Below are 19337 nucleotides of genomic sequence, written 5' to 3'. Positions count from 1 at the left end.
ACTTGGGGAGGGGACAGGGCTGGCTCTGAGCCCTGCTATCCCAGCAGTCAGGCACTGGTAACGTGACACATTTTCCTTTCTTTGTGTGAAACCACTGCAGAACGTTGGAATACCTGATCAAGCACCTGACTCACCTGGCCTCCTTCAGCAACATGACCAACATGCACACCAGAAACCTGGCCTTGGTGTGGGCTCCAAATCTCCTCAGGTACAGTAGAGATTTCCTCTCATCCAGAGCACCATGGTGAGCTCCAAGGGGAGTGGCAGCATCTGAGTCTGATGACCCATCACCTGAGGGAAATGCAAAGACAGGGAAACACTGAATAACTAAAGGCAAGAGCATAACCAAACAAACAGCTTTTCTTCCAGGTTGAATAATCTTAGGTTTTCCTGCCAGTGTCAGAGGAAGCTTGTGGGTTTGTGTGTTTCTTATTAAAAACAAGTTGTTATTTGCAAGTTGAACATAGATTTAGAAATGAGGACTTAACTCATCACTTGGGAATGTTAATGACATTTCTGATGGTGCCAGTGCTTCTGTAGCAGGGCAGTGAGAGACAGCAAGGATCAGAAGGGAGAGAAAACAGGGCAATAATACTACAGACTTGTTCCCAGATCTACTTGTGCAAAAGTGAGATGAGCTTGCTGGGCTCGAAATGGCAGCCAATGTCAGATCTCAAGACCACCAGCTAGTTTTTCATGTTTGTCCATGACTACAGCTGGGTAGGAGAGGAAGGATGGCAGAACCACCAGGGTAGCCCTGGACCGGCAGAGGACGTTAGCTAGAGAGGCAGAGCATGCTCTAAAGAGTTATTTCACCCTTCTGAATCCCAAAAATGGCAGAGTAGATTCTGAAAATGAATCAAATGTTGACTTTATTGAATATCATAAATTAGGCCTTTACTACTGAGACATTTTCATTCTAGCATCTGTACTTGTCAAAAAAAAAAAAAAAAAAAAAAAAAAAAAAAGAGAGAGAGAGAGAGAGAGAGAGAAAAGTCTGTTTTTCCTTTGCAGTCTTTCATAAGTACAAGTCCCAGGGAGGAAAAGCAAGGAGCAAGCAAAGCAACAGCAGTCTCCTTACAGGGTTATCCTCTTGGCAATGCCCCAAGATGTTATCTAACACACCAGTCATTAACTTTACAAAGGATCCATTGCCCAAAGATAATTTCTTCAGCAACACTTTGGCATGTCAAGATAAGGAATGTTCCTTTGCTGAGAGCAAGATTGAGAATGTGGGAGCACAGGGGTGGGCAGAAAAGAGACTATTGGGGCACATGGCAAAGTACTGAAGGAATTGGCATGGGGAAGACCTGAGGAGGATCTAAGGGATTTCACTGAGAGATGATTGAAGCATTGAGTAGGGATCTAGAAGCAGCATTTGAAGGCTCCTGTGATGTCTTTCAGGCCCAGCCTTGAAATAGTTGAAATAGGAAAAAGGGAGAAGAATGGAACTTGAGAATCACTGTTTTACCTGCTGAAGAATATAAAAGCCATATGGGGAAAACAATACATTCAGGAAAGGAAGTGACAGAGGTGGCCAAGAAAACAAAATAATTTTTAAAAGAGTGAAAAGACAAAGAAAGGATGAAGGTCTGTGAGGGAAGGAGAGGAAGAGGTACAGCAAGAGTGGGGAAATCATCCCTGTTGCCTTGCTTGCAGGAAGAAATCTGGTCTGTCCTTGCCAGGGGCCGTGTGTAGCAATGCTCACTACTGGTACCTCTTTCCTCATGCAGGTCAAAGGAGATTGAGGCGGTTGGCTGCAATGGGGATGCAGCTTTCCTGGAGGTGCGAGTGCAGCAACTGGTGATTGAGTTCATCCTGAACCATGTGGATCAGATCTTCAACAACAACAGGAAAGCCAGCTCTGCAGAGAACATTGGTAGCAACCTCCCTGAGCCACTTCCCACGTCACTTGCTATGTAGTTCAGCTCTCCCTTCAACTAACATTATAAGCACAGTAACCCTTGCTATCACCACAGACTGTCCCAAAGATACCTTGAGCCCTATTTCTCATTACTCTTGTCTTCCTCAACACTTTATTTTTGAATACTAGCCTCCTTTAGTGTTTTGTCAGGTTGCCTTATGTCTCGTCTTTTTGCATGATCTTATGTGGCTTAACCCATCCCACAAAAGGAAGACCACCTGATTGATTGTCAATCTTAGTCTAAGACTTCTCTTTAAGTCCATCAGCCACAGTCTCAGCTCTTCTCTCAGATTCCCCCAGTTGCAATTCCTCATACCAACAATACCTGCCCTGCAGCCACTATTTCCACCCAAGTCAGAGGTCACACTCCCAGGCACTCCTGGGAAAAAAGTTAATCTTATGCTCCAAAACCTTTTATCTTGTTCCAGAGGACATTTTATAAAAGAGGTTTATTTTTTCCTGGGACATCAACAGTTTTCAGAGATGCTGATTTTGCTGTTTAATGATAGTTTTGTTGGCAAAAGTTGGGAACTGAGAAGGCATGAATCCACAGTGACCTCACACAATTGGAGAAATATCCACCTTTCCATTTTATACACTTGAAAGACTTCTGATACCTTCAGTACTCAGGCAGTATCCACCTTTCTGCTTTGCAGCCCTGTGTCAGCTCATTCTGCCCATCTTTACCTTAGCATGGCTTTGCCTCTGCCCCCATAAACAGACACTTTCAGTTCCCTGGGCTATCAGAGGCACTACTTTCTGTGGCCCTGAAATGGGTTAGAAAGTTAAAGTAATGCTGATTTTTAGAACAATCCCCTGTCCTGGAACAAGACAAGGAGAAAGATGTGGAAGTGAGAGAAAGAACTAGGCACTAAATTTGGATCAGGGACTGAGCTGCTTCAAAATTGGGGGAGGATGGGGGTGAGATGGAGGAAGAGAGTGAGGGAAGAGTAAAGGGAATGTGTGAATCCTGGTGGTTTTCAGAGACACCTCCTTCACACAGAAGCATTTACAGCAGAGGAAGCAAATCCACACAACACAGCCTTTGGCTGGCAAGCATGGCCCCTGCTGGGAATGTACTCAGATGGATAAGGTTGCTGAGGAGCTGAAAGGTTTATCTGGCAAAAGCCTTTCTCCCTGCACGTGCCACTTCTTTCCCCCCTCCACAGGAGATGTTCCAGTCAAATAAAGTCATGAAGCACTTGCTCTCATCTCTCCTCACCCCAGACTGGAATGTATTTTCTTGTTTTTCAGAGAGCGCATCAGTTGTGAAAAGCTTGACCCTGCCCTCGGCCTCCCTGCCAATGAAACTGGTGAGCCTAGAAGAGGCCCAGGCACGGAGTCTGTCTGCATCCCACCCTGCTCGGAAGGAGAGGAGAGAGAACAGCTTGCCTGAAATTGTGCCTGTCATTGGGTCCCTCTTCCACACAGTTGTTGACCTTCCTGACAGCAAGTAAGTGCCAAGAGGAGTGTAAAGCACAAACAAAAAAAGTGCAGGTTCCTCAGTGTGATTGGGAATGGCTCTTTTGTTAATGTGATATCCCCACATCTGCACTCATCTGAATCTACAGCCACTATCCAAAGAAAAGTCTGTGTCCTTCTCAAAAGAGGCAGAGTTGCTCCTGAGAAGAATTGCAGGTGCTGGGTTCATAGCTTCACTAGTTCTCATCTCTCCATCAGGGCAGAACCTCACACACCTCCTGCAAGAGGAATGAATTGTCTTTGCATCCTTGTGCCAGCTCAGATGTTGGCTAAACATAGGACGAGTGTGGAGCAGGTTGGGGCACAGCTTGTCTATGAGTTCCATCTGCTGCTGGCTGGTCCAGGGCACTCCTGGTGCTCCAGCTTCTTCATTCTCCTGGTTCCTCTGCAATTACAGCCAAGCAAGAAGGCTCATTTTCACTCCCAGCATGGAGAGATATTTACATAGTGGCACCTATGCCATCTATGTCTATGCCAGGAGAAGAGTCCGATTTCAGCTGAGGTTGCTGCAGTTGTTGGCACAGCTGCCCAGAATAAGTATTTATCTATTGGTCTATCTAACTGGTAAAATATAGCCACTCTACTGCCTGGTTCGAATAGATTATAGCCTCTGCAGCAGGAGGCTCATTAATCTACTGACCCAGAAAGCACCAGAACAAAGATATTTATTGGCATGTGATATATTAAAGCAAAAAAGGAGTCATCTAACAGAATCCTGGCAAGAGGATAACCGGCTTAAGACAAAAGGATGTATTGTCCCTCTAGAGTGCCTTCTCATTTGAAGAGAAAAGTCCTATCCCCAAGATATTAATCCCCTTTGTAGGACTGATTTGTAGATTTGTACTTCTCTGTGTTCTGATCCGAAAGAAAAAGCAGAAATGTGGGGATAGAAAGCCCAATGTGAAGAGCAAGATAGGAAGATAAGAGAATTCTTGCTCTGAAAGAGGGGAAATTGGAGGAGGAGTCAGAATTAGTATGAAGGAAGTGAAACACAGCTTCATGAAGTTATATATATATATGCACAAGAAAAAATTGCATTAGGACAAGGAGCTTCTTTCTGCAAAAGCTGGGATTTTCAAAGAGACACAGGGAACTTGTGTCCCACTTCCTCTGACAGTTATGAGAAATTGATTTAATTCCCTTAAACCTCCTCTTTTTGGTTAGTACATTATACTTCATATGAATATGTAACGCCTATGATTAAATGAATGTTGGCCTGAGAATCATTAATAGCTAGTTTTCATGGAGGAATCCTTTTATTTTTGCCATAAGACATGGTCTTTAAGGCCCAACTTTGTGCACTGAAAAATGGTACCAGCTCCATCAGTTTCTTGGGATTTATCACACATTGTGTCATTAAAACCTGTTAAAAAGGCAATTTTTCTTTGCTTTATTGCAGGATAGTATGAGCCTTGGACATCTCCCCTTTCTGGAGACAAGTGTGGTTGATTGCACAATCATTTTTGCTGTAGCATGGCGCCAGAGCCAACTATCTGAAGGCTTAGGTGTCTTTCCATCCATGAAATAGTTAAATCAGCAGTATGGATAAATCACTTACAGTGAGATTGCTACCTATGCAGCCAACAAGGGTTGCTTGTATTGCTATGCCTTGTGTGCTTTAGAATTAAAAGAGGTGTGAGAAGAAAAAAGTGGAAGGTGTTGAGGGGAGACAGCTCAGAGGCCTTTGGAGGGTATTGAAAAGGTAAAAGTCTTTAAGGTTTGGTGACCACCTGAGCCTTTTTTCCTTCCAGGAGGAAATTATCCACCAAGTCCAAGAAATGGAAGTCAATATTTAATTTGGGCCGCTCTGGCTCAGAATCAAAGTCTAAACTGAGTCGAAATGGGAGTGTCTTTGTAAGGGCACAGAAGCTCTCTGGTAAGAACACACTTTTCAGCTGAATATTTCGCCTTGAGGCCTTCTCTTGTGTTGTTGGTGTCCACTTGCCACTAATGCTGTGGATTTGAGATAGTCTGATGGGGTTGTACTTATTGCCTGGTTCCATGCACATCTCATTTTCCTGTGATGGCAGGAAACACCCTTCCAGGAGGATTTGACAGACAGCTACAGTAAAAAATTGCATTTTGGGACCTGATAAATGGGTTCCTGTTGTCCAGCTGTCAAGGCTGGGGACAAGGAAATGTTGTGTAGGTTTGGATTAGCCCACTATTCCTGCCCAGCCAGTCTCTGTTTCCTAAGGCTCATTACATGGCACTGGGTGAATGGTTGTCCTTCTAGGCTGTCCTTCCACTAAAGGATATTAAAGAACCAACTGCATTCAGTATCTTTGTGAAAAACAAGGCACCAGGAGTGCCTTCAGCTCTGCCTCTCAGCACTTTGAGAGAAGCCATTGCTTTTGCAGAATTTACAAGAGAGAAGTTGTCTTTTCTCCTGGCTGTAATCCCAAGTTCTAACCTCTCCTGGGCTGCAATCTCTTAAACGCTCTGCTTCCTAGAAAATCACATGGCAGTGCCAGTTTCTAATGTTAAGAAATGATGACTCAAGTTCTAAAAATCATGAACTTGACTTAAAAGTAATCACATTTTTAAAAAGAAAGCATGCCCTTTTAATTTGAATTCATAAAGAAATGTTTTGGTTTTATATGTTCTAGATTTTTTTAGTATCTCTAAGTCAAGGAATTCACTTTCTATAGGGACATGAAGACGGATTTTTTCTTTATATAATCTCTTGACTCTTGACTCTCTTGAAGGAGCTGGTGTTTGAGGACCACTGTCTAACATTGCAAGACTTCAAATAAAATAGTTGATATTGGCAACATGAGCTACCACCACATATAAGAGAGGCTGTATTTGGATCAGAAATGAGTGTGAAGCCAAATGCTGGATCCAGTTCTTTTTGGACCCCTACCTTCCTCGTGTTTTGCATGTACAGATGGCCTCACACAGTGTGCCCATGACAGACTTCAAAATAGCTCTCTATCCTATTTTGATCACGGGATCACCTTCTCACCTTGATAAGGAACACTCTGTCTCAAAATAGCACTAACCCAAGGAGGCCCAGGAATGATGGCAGCCCCAGTGATTGTGGAGGCTGAGCCTTGTTCCGAGGACAGTACTGAGTGACAGGGGGCTGGATATTTTCACCAGCAGGACACACAAATGCACAGCCATGTGCAGAGTTTTCAGCACTGAAGCAGTGCCTCTCAGAAGCAGCACTTTTGTGCTGCTGTGTTACATTTTTCAGTGCTCTCTGCTTACAGCCTGATGTGAGGGAACAGACAAAGTTGCTGCTGAAACTCAGCACATGCTTTAGCACAGCTTGAGTCTGTGCACACAAACCTGTAAGTCACGTAAAATGTGACTTACACAGCTCCCCAGCTTCAGTTCTGTTCCTCCTGCAAAGTGGAAACAGTGCTCAAGGCCTCACGTCTTATGAACGTAAAAAGTAGCCAGGGCTCCATATAAATGTAAAAAGTAGCTGGAGTTTCTCCTATGCTCATGTGAGACTCAGAGCCAGAAGCTCAATTATATAAACAAATGAAGTCCAACAAGCCTGCGGACTTTCTGCTTTACCTACTTTGTGCAACTCTGTAAACAGCAAACTTTACTCCCAGACATTTTCCAGATCTCCATGGACCCTTCTTGGGCTGCCAGAGACTAACTTATCTTCCTTGCCAGCTACATTTCCCTACCTCCCTTCCTTTTTCAGAGCAGTAACAGCTGCAAGCTTCCAAAACCTCTCAGGAACAGACTTGTAGGGTGTATAGTAACAAATGACAGCTTGTTTCTGGACAAGCAAGTCCAGTGAGGATGGCCAGCAAAATAGGTCACTTACTGCCCTCAGAAATTTCCCAGAGTTCTTGCTGGAGGCAGGGTATGCTCACATCAGCAAAAGAGCTTGGAGTCCAACATAAAAATAACCCAACATTTGCTATCAGGAATGAGAGGTGAGAAGGCATTTATGTCAGTTTAGTTAAAAAGTCCCCCACAACCAATAGCCTGACTAAGTCAGGGAGGGGAGTGGCACATGACAGCTTTGGGGATGCTTAACTGCTTCGGAGTGGAGGTGGTGTTGACTGGCTGGGTTAAGTATAGCTCTCCACATGTCCAGCAGGTGCAAAGCTGTTGTTAGCACTAGCAGATCCCCAGCTGTGTGGACAAGTGTTGTGGGTAATAAGCCATGTGGTGTAGATACATGGGGGAATGCCTGGAAATGGAAAATGTCTGCCTGGCATGCTTGTCTATATGTATGCAGCCTTTGATCTTTATGGGCTGAGGTCTGCAAAGCAACAGGATCTGATACCTGCTTCTAAAACTCTTTTTCCACAGAAAAAGCAACTATTCGGCCTGCAAAGAGCATGGACTCGTTGTGTTCCCTGCCAGTGGAAGGTGAGACATCCATACTATACTGTAAGGGGGAAGGATTGCAGCTCTGCATTTTCAGCAGCATGGATCATTGGATCACAGAATAGTTTGGGTAGAAAGAGACTTTAGAAATCTCCTAATTCCAACACCCCTGCCATGGGCAGGGACGCCTTCCACTACACCAGGTTGTACCAACACTTGAACAAGCCTCGAACACTTCCAGGGATGGGGGATCCCCAGCTTCTCTGGACAGCCCGTTCAGTGGCTCACCACCCTCAATGGATGAGCAGTCTGTGTCTATCTCACCATCTTGTGTATCTTCATATTCTAATGCCATGGTTGCTGATGTGTGTCCCCACCTCTGTGTGTGTGCATTTTTGACTCTTCTCTGTGTTGTTTATCTCAGTGCATTCACCTGAGAGTTACCACTGTGCTTAGCTGCACCTTTATTGGCAGTTGGACTGCTTTGATTTCTTTCTTGGTTATTCTGGACACAAAAATCCCATTTGTAGATGAAAAAGTCTTAATAAAGCCAACAAAGCCTGGCATGTGCAGTTTGTAATAGCCCTAGACTTGGCTGCATCTGATGGAGAAGGGTGTCTAAAAAAGTCTGAGCTGATTTCCACTGGAGGGCATTCATGCTGCCTGCCCATATTGAAGGGAGCCCTAAGGCTTGAGCATAGAAGGTCTTCAGTGCCTTATTGTCTCCATCTATCTGCGGAAATGTGAGTGTTCACCAGGGCAGGACTCATCCCTGGAGGGACTGAGGAGGGCTCCTCACAGAGGAAGTTTGTCTGCTCGTGCTTTGCTTCCCACTGACTTGCTCCTATGTGTCTGTCTCTAGGGGAGGATGACAAAAGCAGGTTCAAACGGTCAGTGACTACTGGAGGATTCTTTGTTCCCACCAAGATACGGACAGGAGGCCCAGGCAGCTCGTATGACCTCAGCAAGGAGAATGAGTGGGAGCGGGAAGGATCTGCCATGGGGGCCAAAGGAAGCTCAGAGCTGGGTGGGGAGAAAGGCCTCCCCCGGATACCGCAGGTGAAGTCACCCCCTGAGCAGCTGAAGGTTTTCCGGGTAACAGAGGATGCTGAAAATGAGCAGATTTCAGCCAAAGGAGTGCTCATGTTCTACACCTCTGAAACAGCCACCAAGTCAGGCTTCCCAAGCAGCCTCTTTCCCTTGGAGGCCTCTCCTCATCACCAGAGGAAAGCCCTGAACATCTCGGAGCCATTTGCTGTCTCTGTCCCGCTGAGGGTATCCGCAGTCATCAGCGCCAACAGCACACCCTGCCGTGTGCCCTCCAAGGAGAAGCATTCCCTTTCCAGTCTAGAGGAGCTCTCTTCTCTGGTGGAGAGCACAACCCCCTCTGCTCTGGAGCCAGGGACCCACACAAGGACAGAGCAGGCAACAGAGCACAAGGAGAAACAGCCGGGGCCAACCCTGCCAGCGGCAGCTTCCAGAGGTAAATTGTGTTAAGGAGGGGAGTGTGGATCCTCAGTTGGGCTGCTGGAAGTGCCCTGCAGCTCGGTGGTGTGGAGGTTTCTCCAGCCTGAGCTTGTGGCAGGAAAGAAACCAACCTATAGCAGGGTGGGTGTTGACTTGATAGCAGGTCAGGGTGGTGCTTGTTGCAGAAAGGAGCTTGGGAAGGTTGGTGACCTCCCAGAAACATCTGTTTGTGCCTGGAGGGAGCTCTCTAGCTTTGTTGGTGTTGGCTTTTGGCAGCACTGCTTTGTCCCAGGACACAAGTTTTCAGTCCCAAGTAGTTACATGCATTTGTGTTTCTGATGCAGGCACTCATCCTGAGGAGCTGGTGGCAGCCGGGAAACCTGAGTCCTTAGAAACGCCACAGCCAGCAGCAGAAAATCAGGGGACGTGTGGGCAAAGCAGCACCAGCAGCCCCCAGCAGTCCTCAGAGCAGAGTCCCACCTTGGAACAAGCACCAGCTTCAGAGTTGCTTAAGGGACCACTCCCAGCAGGCAAAGCTGAGCAAGGAGAGCTCAAGATGAAGGATGTCTCCTCAGAAGGCAGCTGTGACCAACAGGAGATTGAGATGGCTAAGACAGAAGAAGGATCATGCCTAAGAGATGTGGTAAGGAAGAAGGCATGAGAAAGGTGGGAGACCACGTCCCAATAGTGACTGGGAGGTTATTTAAAGTTTCATTGTGTGTCTGTAGTTCTGAAAACTCAGCCTGTAACTTAGGCAAAGCAGCACCAATAATTGACCATGAATTGGTTTATTTCACTTCTGTGAAAACACCATGTGGTGATTTACCTTTGCATAACTACCTAGTGTCCCCTTTTGGTCATCTTTTTCTGTAACTGTACAATTTCAGTCTGTACCATCTGTCTGCTCTGAGACTCTCCAGATGTGAGACTATCCGGATGTCTGAGCATTTTGACCTGTGGTCTCTGAATTCCCCTTCTATTTTTGCTGTCCCATTTGTACTGGACAGCCTGAACAGCCTTTTTTACTTCCATTCTCTACACACAATTTTACTTTTATAATTTTTACTATTTTTTTTGCCTCCTCTGTATCTCTAGCAAAGCCTTTTCACCAAGTTTCTTACAGCGATACTCATCTCTGGACAGCTATTTAAAGATCTGTTGGCATATCTCCTTGAATAGATTATTCATTCGAGTTTGTGTGCAGTTTGGGAATGCATATTCTCTGGCAAGGCCAAGTGTGCCTGAATGGGAATTGCTGAGAAATGGGCTGGAACATTACAGCTACTCATTCAGCTCGCTATTTCAGTGAGTCAGTCTGTCCAGGCCTCCTTTTGGCTGCACCTCAGATCTTCTCCTCCATAAACCCACTTGTTTATACATCTATTTTCTTCCTTGAACTGGTAGCAGTCTGTGTGTCTGTGTTTCTGTACCCAAGAGTGTGCTCATCCAGGAGCCTGGCTATTCTAGGAGGGCTGTTTGGGGAAAATGGAGGGGTATTTATGGGTAAATTGTGAGCACATTTATGGGCAAGTTGTGAGCTCCCAAGTGATGGGATTTCTTCTGTTTTTCAGACTGAGGAGGACCCAGCAAATACCCTTCTAGAACCACTGTGGCCAGAGATACAGCAGGAGCTGAAAATTATTGAACCTGAAGAAGAGCTCTTGCTCTTGCCAGCAGCTGTTCCCAAGACAAGCCCAGTTTCAGAATCCTCTTCTTCAATACAAACAGATAGTCTTTCCTGTGGTCCAGGGCAGAATCCAACACTTGCTGAGCAGAAATCTGAAAGCAGAGCATCACAGATAACTCAGGTGCCTTTATTTGGTGCCACTGTCATGGAGCAACAAGACAGCCTCCCCAGCTGCCAGTCTGATGCAGTTCCACAGCAGAGTGGTGCTTCAGCTCTACCCAAACTGGGCACTCTTTCAACGGGCCCAGCCACTCCAAAGATCCACCAGGCAATGGTGGAGAGCAAGAGTGAATGTCTCACTCCTACCCTGGACTGGAAGTTTCATGGTCAATCAGAATTTAGTGAGATTGCCACTAGTGATGGATTATCTTGTTCCGAAGTAGCATGTCCAGAATCAGGGAAAGAAAAAGATGCCACTTACCAGCTCCAGAGGGAAAAGGATGGTCTTACCAGAGTCCAGACTCAGAGGGAGAAGCATGAGATAATGACTACTGATGAAAGGGACACATTCTCCTCCAAGGCACTGAGTGGAACTGGAATCCAGGAGGTGAAGGAAGGCAATGCTGCTACCAGAGCCCAGGATGCTGCTGACCAGGATGATGAGGATGCCTGGACAGATAATGTGCAGAGTTTAGAACTTGTGGAGCCTTGGGAGGATCACCAATGGGTTACAAGCCCTCTCCATTCACCCACCTTTAAGGACATTCAGGAGAAGATGACCCAGGAGTTTCACCCACAGAGCCAGAGGGCAGAGACAGGCCTGTCTCTCAGACCACGGTTCAGTCGCAGCCTCTCCCTGGACAGTAAAGACACGGTGCTGAGTCTGTGGGCTACCCCATTCCCTTTCATAGATGCCACTGACCAGCAGCAGCCATGCAGTGACATTCTGCATTCAGTGACTTGTGAGCTATCCAAAACACAACCTATGTCCCCCTCTAGTTTGGGCAAAACTATGCAAGATGAGAATGGCCCAAGTCCTTCAGAAGAACCTTCAAAACCTGAGTACCCCCTTATCAGGGAGAAAGCACCAGGAGAGAAAGCAGGACCCTCCAGAGTTCCTCTTCTGGAGACAGAGGGAAAGAAAGTGCATGTGAGCAAAGAAAACCCTTGGAGCCCAAAGCTTGAGTTATCTTTGTCATGCCAAAATAGCCCAGGCAGTTCTTCACAGACTAAGGACACAAAGGAGGAATTATCCATCTCTCAGGACACTGCCCTGGGAGGAGAGACTGTCACCAAAGCATTGTGTCCTGCCACTGAGTCACAGCTGAGTAATAAAGGTGAAGAAACACCTCGTAAAGTAAAGACCAGGCCTTCATCCCTCAACTTGGATTCCCTCCTCCCAGCCCCAGATTTCTTCACATTTGAGAGCCTGTCCATGCCATCTGCCCATGGGAGCCTCCTGTACGGGCAGAAGGAAGTAAAAAGCAGTGATTCTGTCCCATCCCTGCCAACACACTGCCCTGCTGCTGGCAGAGGTGTTCCCTGGGGGTCTCGTTTCAATGCCCCCATGGATCTAGACTTGGATTACCTGGCAGTGGCCCATGCCACCACTGGCCGTCGTAACTCTGCCCCCGTCAGTGTGTCAGCAGTCAGGACCTCCTTCATGATTAAGATGTGCCAGGCTAGAGCAGTGCCCGTGATACCACCCAAGATTCAGTACACCCAGATCCCCCAGCCCCTGCAGGCCCAGAACGCTGCTCCAGCCACTGAGAAGAAGGAAGCAGAAGCCAAGCAGGCCACCAGGCAAGCTCCACGGGTGGCATGGAGCCACCTGGAGACCCCCAAGAGCCCACTGACTGAGAAGAAGGCCAAAGCAGAGAAAGAAAACAGTGATCCTGCTCAAAAGGACTCAGCCTGTCCTTGGCATGGCAGCCTGGGCTCTCCACTGGAGCTGTCTCAGTCCAGCCATCACCCTGCTCTGGATGCCCCTGTCCTGCGCCGAAAGCGCACCTCTGGCGGGGAGACAGCTGGAGATAACCCACAGTCTTCAAAGATAGAGAGGCCATCAGGGTTCTCCAAGCCCTCCTACAGATCTAGGCCCGGGAGGCCCCAGAGTCTGATTCTCTTCAGTCCCCCTTTCCCCATCATGGACCACCCCAGCTCCTCAGCAGACTCCAGGGTGCTGTTGTCACCCATCAGGAGCCCCACTCAGACCACCTCTCTGAGCCCCATTTGTGGGGACCTGTCCGACCCCGCGCGGACAGCGCCTGAGGGGGTGACGCTGCGGAACAAAATGACCATCCCCAAGAATGGCCAGAGACTGGAGACCTCCACCAGCTGCTTCTACCAGCCCCAGAGGCGCTCTGTGATTCTGGATGGACGAAGTGGGAGGCAGATTGAGTAGCAGCTGCTCCTCCTGTTCCTTTCCTGTGATGGTTGGAATGGGAGTGTCCAAGACCAACTCTGTTTCCATTTTGCTGTTGTTAAAACTAATCTGTGCAAGATGGACCCGAATCCTTCATGGTTTCCTGCAAAGCTTTTGCTATGAAAGGTCACAGTATCTTGCTTTTCATTCCCCTTGTCGCTCCTGCCTAGTCCCTCATTGTCTGTTTGGATTTTTTTTTTATGGTAAGCCAGTGCATTTCTCACACCTGTTTTCTAACAAGTCCTGTGAAAGTCTCATTCTCTCTATGGAAAAAAAGGAAAAGTGAGTCTCTGTATAATTAGAAAATAGGGCTGAGAGGAAACATTGTTACAAAACACTGCAGCTCAGGGTGCAGGGGCACAACATCTGCTGAGGAGGTAAATCCAGATGTTTGGGAACTCCTACCATTGTTTCCCAGACACCAATGAAGGACTTTCTGATTTACACAATGTAAATAAATGGTGCATGAGACTGGGGATAGCTGAAGAGCAAGGTGAAGCTGGCATGGGCACACCCTGTCTCACAGGGTGTGAGACAGCCAAACACGTTCCCGTGATAAACATACAGCCTGAAGACGCTGCCTCCAGCTCTCTGCTTGCCTCAGAGATGTGCTCTTTCCAGCATGTGCAAGGGCTGGAAAGACAGCAGCTAGGAACATGCCTAGTTGTTCTTTCAGTCTTCCAGGTCCTGCTCACGAGTTTTGTGTGCTCAGTCACTCCTTCCTTGGGCACACAAGATCCGTGTGGCTGAGGAATGAGTGTGCAGCTGGCTGCCCAGCAGTAGAGACCCCTCAGGCTGAAAGCAGTGAAAGCCAAGGCAAGGTCATAACAAAGGCCAGTATCAGCTATTTTCATCATTGCTTAAAGCCAGATGACACCTCTGCAGCTGTCTCCAGCTGAGCTCCACACTGCCAACAGCAGACAAATGCAAGAAGATGTTCTTATCTCCATGTCCTTGGGCTATTGCCCTCTTGCACCCTGAGTTTCTTTGACCCTTGGTCTTTCATTGCCACTGTGTGGCATGTCCCCAGGTGCTTCTTCTCCATTTAAATTTAGTCTCCTATGATTTTACCCTGTTTCTTTGAGAGTATGGCTGGTTGCCACCTCCCTGGACCTCAGTGCTTTCAGACTGAGTAAGAGTATGGTAAAGAGGATGATATGTGGGACTGCAGAACGGATCATGAACAAGTCCTTAGAGGGGGATTTGAAATGAATTAAACTCTCTCCTGAAGGGAACATTAATGTTACAGGCAAATAGGTGTTCAGATATGCAACAGCTGCCATGGGAATAGAATTAAAGCTTCCTTTATAAAGCTTCTAACTCTGCATTCACCCCAGGCTCATCTATTGTCTGATCTATGACTGTGGGCAATGGCAGAGTCAGGTACAGCCTGTGCCTCTGCAATTTAAGTGTCACTGGTGACTACAGAGGAGACAGGTATTGCTGCCAGCACTGAGATTGTCCCTGTAATGTGCTTGCAGGGACCATCATTCCTGGAGATGTCTGAGTCTGCAGGTCCTCAGATGGGTGTGATGGGCTACAGTTTGAGCAGTAAACTGTTAGGAAGTGCTATGACACCAAAATGAGTGTCAGCCAGAATTTCCCAAAAGATGTGTGTTTAGGGCTTTGTTTTGTGAAGTACTGGCAATTTCCAATGGTTAGTAAACTCAACCCATGAGCTCCTATTCTGTACTGACTGTGTCACTTTATTAGTACCATTTTGACTGGAGGGCTGTGAGCCCCTCCATACAGTGCTTCCTCTGGACTCCTTGATTGTTAAATGAGAGATATGCCAGAGTATTTTTGAGGAGTTTTGGGCCCACAAATGCAAGGAATATATCTTCAGCAGAATTTTCTCCTTCCATTTCCAAAGGGAATGTGGAAAAACAAGAGGGCTTTTCCTTGTCACCAGCTGCAGTCTTTGATCCTCCCCACCAGACTCTTTATTTTTGTATAGTGCCACATGGGAACAGAGCAGAGAACTAAGTCTGTGCTGTCAGTTTTGTTGAGGGAGGTTATTAAACCCGATGAGAACCTGGAGTTCTTGTTTGGGTCCATGTTCTTTCACAGGCAGCAGCCTATGCTTCACCAGGGCAAGCTGTGGACAGCAGGCCCAGAATATGCAGCTTCATGACAATTGTATTATTCTACTCCCAGACCATAATATGCCTGTGCAGCCTCTTATTTAAACTAGGGAATTACCAGTCCTTCATGCTCCTCATAGTTAGCACAGCTCCACACTGCATTTACACGGCACTGCCTCATGAGAAAGCTTTTAATCACCATGGCTGGGTTAATGACAAAGGGAAGGTGCAATACGAGGCATTGTGGTAAGGTTTTAGAGGAATAAAAGTTGTGGAAATGATGCCCAGGTTTTTCTGGCATCAACAAAGTAGTTTGCTTTGGACAAGGACTTACAGTCTCTCAGTTCCTAGGAGTTTTGACTGCCAAGGCACCTGGAAAGGAGCTAGAGAAGCTCACAAAGTAATGCATCAGGAGGAAAAGAAAATGTGATGAAACCTTGGCATGTTAAAACTATTTTCCCCCCTCCTTATTCTCATATAAGCTGATGTATGAACAAGAAATGAGGTCTGGCAATTTGTATATAATACACTGTCTCAACTCTTAACAGCATTCCAGTAAGTAATAGCGCTTTTGGCATAAGTGGTGAAACTCCTGCAAAAGAAAATTATTAGAAATCTTTACTTGCTACTAAAGATCAGCCTCAACTAAAATCTGTATCCAGATTATACTTTTTAAGGGTGTTTCAGAATTTGGATTCAGATCTGGGTCCTGGATTTTTAATTAAGCAGAGATGCTGCAATGATCTCTCTATTTTGTAGATTGATCTAATTTTTATCTACAATTTTACCTTCAGCCTTCAGCTGATGTATCCAGAGCACTTAAAATAAAGCCCGAGGTCCTGCAGAGATGAAAGCATGTTCTTAGTTGCAAAGTGCCCTGTTGCACAGGTGTAATTGTTCTCAGCTCCAGACTCAGCCTTCTGCAGAGACTGTAGAGCTTGATGATGGATGCTGATACTGGTACCTGCAGTCGGCTGGAAGGACCAGAGCTTGGGAGCTGGACAGGGCCAGAAGCCAGATGCCACCTCCCTTTGAATGGTGCTGACTGGGTGGCAGGAGCTCTTTAAGATCCAGCTTTACTAAGCTATCTCTAATGTCAGTTTCAGGCTCAGACCTGATCTCTTTTTCATCTTTCTTTGTGTTTTTTCTCCTTGGACTTGGTTTGCATTGTTTTTGTTTGTTTGGGAGTTTCATTTCTGTTTTCCCTTTGTTTATCTGTGGAGCATTATGAAGAGGGATAGATTGGATTTATAGGAGATGGGTCTGGCCCTGGAGAGCTAAGCTGGTTTTTCTTGGTATTATTGAAAGGACCTTCCTAAATAGACTAGCTCATCATCTGCAGTTCCACAAGCATCACTTCAGGGACTCTGTAGTACATTTCAGCTCTCCTGAGACTGTGAAAAGTAAAGGCTGTTTCCCAGTTTGCAGATGGCCCCAGTATCAGACATGACAAAATATCCCCAGCATGTGTTGCTTGTGGGCTTTTACAAGTGGAAGACAAGTGAGTAGATTTCACTTATTCTTTCCATGTAGTCAGAGGGCTGGTGCAGCTTCTCTTAAATGTAGCTCCCAGTGGAATGGGTGAGTTGGCAAAGGTGAGAATCTCTGGTGGAAAGGAGGGACATGGATAATGTTAGCTCGTGTGGTTGTGTGGGAGCTGCCTCACTGGCAGGAGGACAAGCAGAAATGGAGGTTATATTTTACCTTATAAACCCCAGTCCTCTGGGCTGCCCATCTCATGCTATCATTGTAGAAATACTGAAGTACTTATTTTTTCACCTTTAGAGCTTCTGAGGAACTTAAGTCTGTATTAGAGAGCATCCATGAAGCCTGCAACCTTTTCCCTCATTCAGTGTCCAAATGGTGCAATCAAAATATTTTTTTCTTTCTTTATGGATTCTGAAACACCTGTAGTGGTGAATATTTTTAGATTTTATATATATATATAAAAGATCATTCTATGTAAATGTATTAAAAAAAAGGAAATGTAATTAACATGAAGGAATTGCCTAAATAGTATTTTACACATCTGTGAAACTTGGGCTGATGCATGGAACTGTTTTCTGCTGCTACATTTGCAGCACTGAGAGTGTGAGATCAAATGGCTTTTTGCCCACACAGTAGGCAATTAGTTAGTTCTGGGTAATCTGTGGTGAGCAGACGGCCTGGATGTGCCTTCCTGAGAAGAATCTTGTCTCGGGAGAGGAGGGACAAGATCAGGGGAGACCAGAGTTCAAGGCCTGATTTAGCTTTCCACCACAAGCTTCTCGGCAGGCCTTGAAAATGCAAACAACCTACTGAAGCATATACTACCTTTCAGGCATGCCCAGGTTTTGCAGTTGTCCTTTTTGCTTTTCTCTATCTCTCGGGGAAAAAAAAAAAAAAAAAAAAAAAAAAAAAAGAATCTCAAGGGGTGGGAGAGAAGCTGCAGCTGATCCCTATTTTGTTTAACCCTTGCTTGCTCCTAACTGATGTAAAGGCTTGGTGATAACTAATCCTGCTCCAAGCAAGGAATGGAAAACTTCCTATTCAGTTTGACTGGAGATGCAGTAGGACTCTAACAGCCCCAGAAAGGAAGGATGGCAGAAGGCAAGAACTTTCTGAGGGCTCCATACAGCAGTCCAGACCTTGGATCTTGTGCTTGCAGGCACTAGTCCCCTTTGAAGTAGTATTTGCTGCCAGGTCAAGAGAAGGGCTTGAAGCTGGACACTATGAAGAGGACTGTCTCCATCCCACTGACCTGGTTTTGTGATTATTTTTCCTGCTAGCTCTGATGAATTGCAGTTTTCTTAAGCTTTTTTTTCTTGGTGTGGGCTTGCCTGCCTCTGTGTGTGATTGTTTAAAAAAAAAGAGAAAAGAAAGAAAAGAAAAACAACTGCCATAAAAGAAAGATGTTTTGCCAGGTCTCAGCCATGAGATTAAACTGGAGTTTTTATAAAACCAGATCTGTGCCCTATTGATGTCTTGGAACATTTTATTTTTTTCTGGATTTGGTTTATGAATACAGTGCAAATGCTTTTGTCGTCCTCTGAAATGGAGTTTGAGCTCCTCTTTTGTTTTGTGAGTGGCCAGGACACTGATCTGTGTTTGTGTGGGCTTTGATGGTGGGGACTGAAGGTTGTGGCTGACCACACTCTTTTCTGATTGGAGGTTATGGGAACTGCAGTTGCTCTGCAGCTCTGCAAATGAAGTGGGCTTGGAGATTTCTGTAGAATTACTGTTATCTGAAATGCTTTAAAATTTTCAAGGGTAAAATAGTATTTTTTTCTTACCATTGCTAGTTCTACCAGGCTGAAGTTACGGTGATGTGCTACCATGTACCTCCCATTTAGCACATCTCCTGCAGAATTCTGCCTTGCCTGTGATAATGCGGAGCAACTCAGAGTAGAGTATGAAAAAACTTTATGATCTTAGTGCTTGTGCTGGGAAGCCAAGCTGGAACAGGAGAAATTACTATGAAGGCCTCTGGTGCACCATGTATGCACTTCTGTTGATTTGTAAAGGACAAGCAAGAATTTTAACAAATTATGAATTTAGTTCCTTGGCTCTCATTGACCCAATCTCTGAGCTGTAGCATGGAAGTGAATATTGTGAATATTGCTATTATGTGTCCCTTATTCCATCCTGAGATCAAAGAGAGAGAAAAAAAAAAAAAAAAAAAAAAGAAGAAAGAGAGGTGTTCTTGTGCTTGTAGCCTCAGTGGACATATCTGCTGTGCAGCGTGCTGTCTGTTCTCTCTAAAAGGCAGATGAATCATCAGGTTAAATGAAATATTTTTTTTCCCTACTCAGCAGCTGAACTCAGGGATTGACTCCCTTTCCTACCTCCTTCATGACTTCAGTTTCCCTTTAGGAAAATGCCTGGGTTATGCTTCCTGCTTACCATGGCAACTGGCATACAAATTGAGAGAGAAAACCATGTTTGTTGAACTCTGGAATTGTTGTTAGCCAGAGCCAATTATTAGTGCTGTAGGAGAATGAGTATTTTCCTATTCTTTGTGCCACAGAGTCTTGCAAAGACTTG

General features: G+C 45.8%; 1 protein-coding gene and 1 long non-coding RNA gene across 2 annotated transcripts in view; one reads left to right on the top strand and one right to left on the bottom strand.

Annotated features, from left to right (window-relative positions):
* Nucleotides 1-18257, top strand: part of ARHGAP31 (Rho GTPase activating protein 31) — a 60584-nt gene extending 42327 nt beyond the window's left edge. The window contains exons 5-12 of the mRNA XM_066340985.1: nt 101-208; nt 1734-1879; nt 3179-3377; nt 5158-5282; nt 7694-7753; nt 8574-9194; nt 9523-9821; nt 10750-18257. Coding sequence (XP_066197082.1) covers nt 101-208; nt 1734-1879; nt 3179-3377; nt 5158-5282; nt 7694-7753; nt 8574-9194; nt 9523-9821; nt 10750-13209 — 4018 coding nt within the window. The 3' untranslated portion in view covers nt 13210-18257. The remainder of the gene's footprint in view (nt 1-100; nt 209-1733; nt 1880-3178; nt 3378-5157; nt 5283-7693; nt 7754-8573; nt 9195-9522; nt 9822-10749) is intronic.
* LOC136375459 (uncharacterized) lies at nt 204-11387 on the bottom strand. Its single transcript, XR_010746082.1, has 3 exons — nt 11316-11387; nt 10826-10957; nt 204-291 (listed from the first exon to the last, which is right to left on the bottom strand). It is a non-coding gene; the product is annotated as an uncharacterized lncRNA (long non-coding RNA).
* Nucleotides 18258-19337: the final 1080 nt, after the last annotated feature.

This window comes from Sylvia atricapilla, chromosome 2 (genome assembly GCF_009819655.1).
Source record: "Sylvia atricapilla isolate bSylAtr1 chromosome 2, bSylAtr1.pri, whole genome shotgun sequence".
Taxonomy (NCBI): Eukaryota; Metazoa; Chordata; class Aves; order Passeriformes; family Sylviidae; genus Sylvia; species Sylvia atricapilla.
The sequence above is the reverse complement of the archived record's forward strand: the minus strand, read 5'-3'. Positions and strand labels throughout refer to the sequence as shown.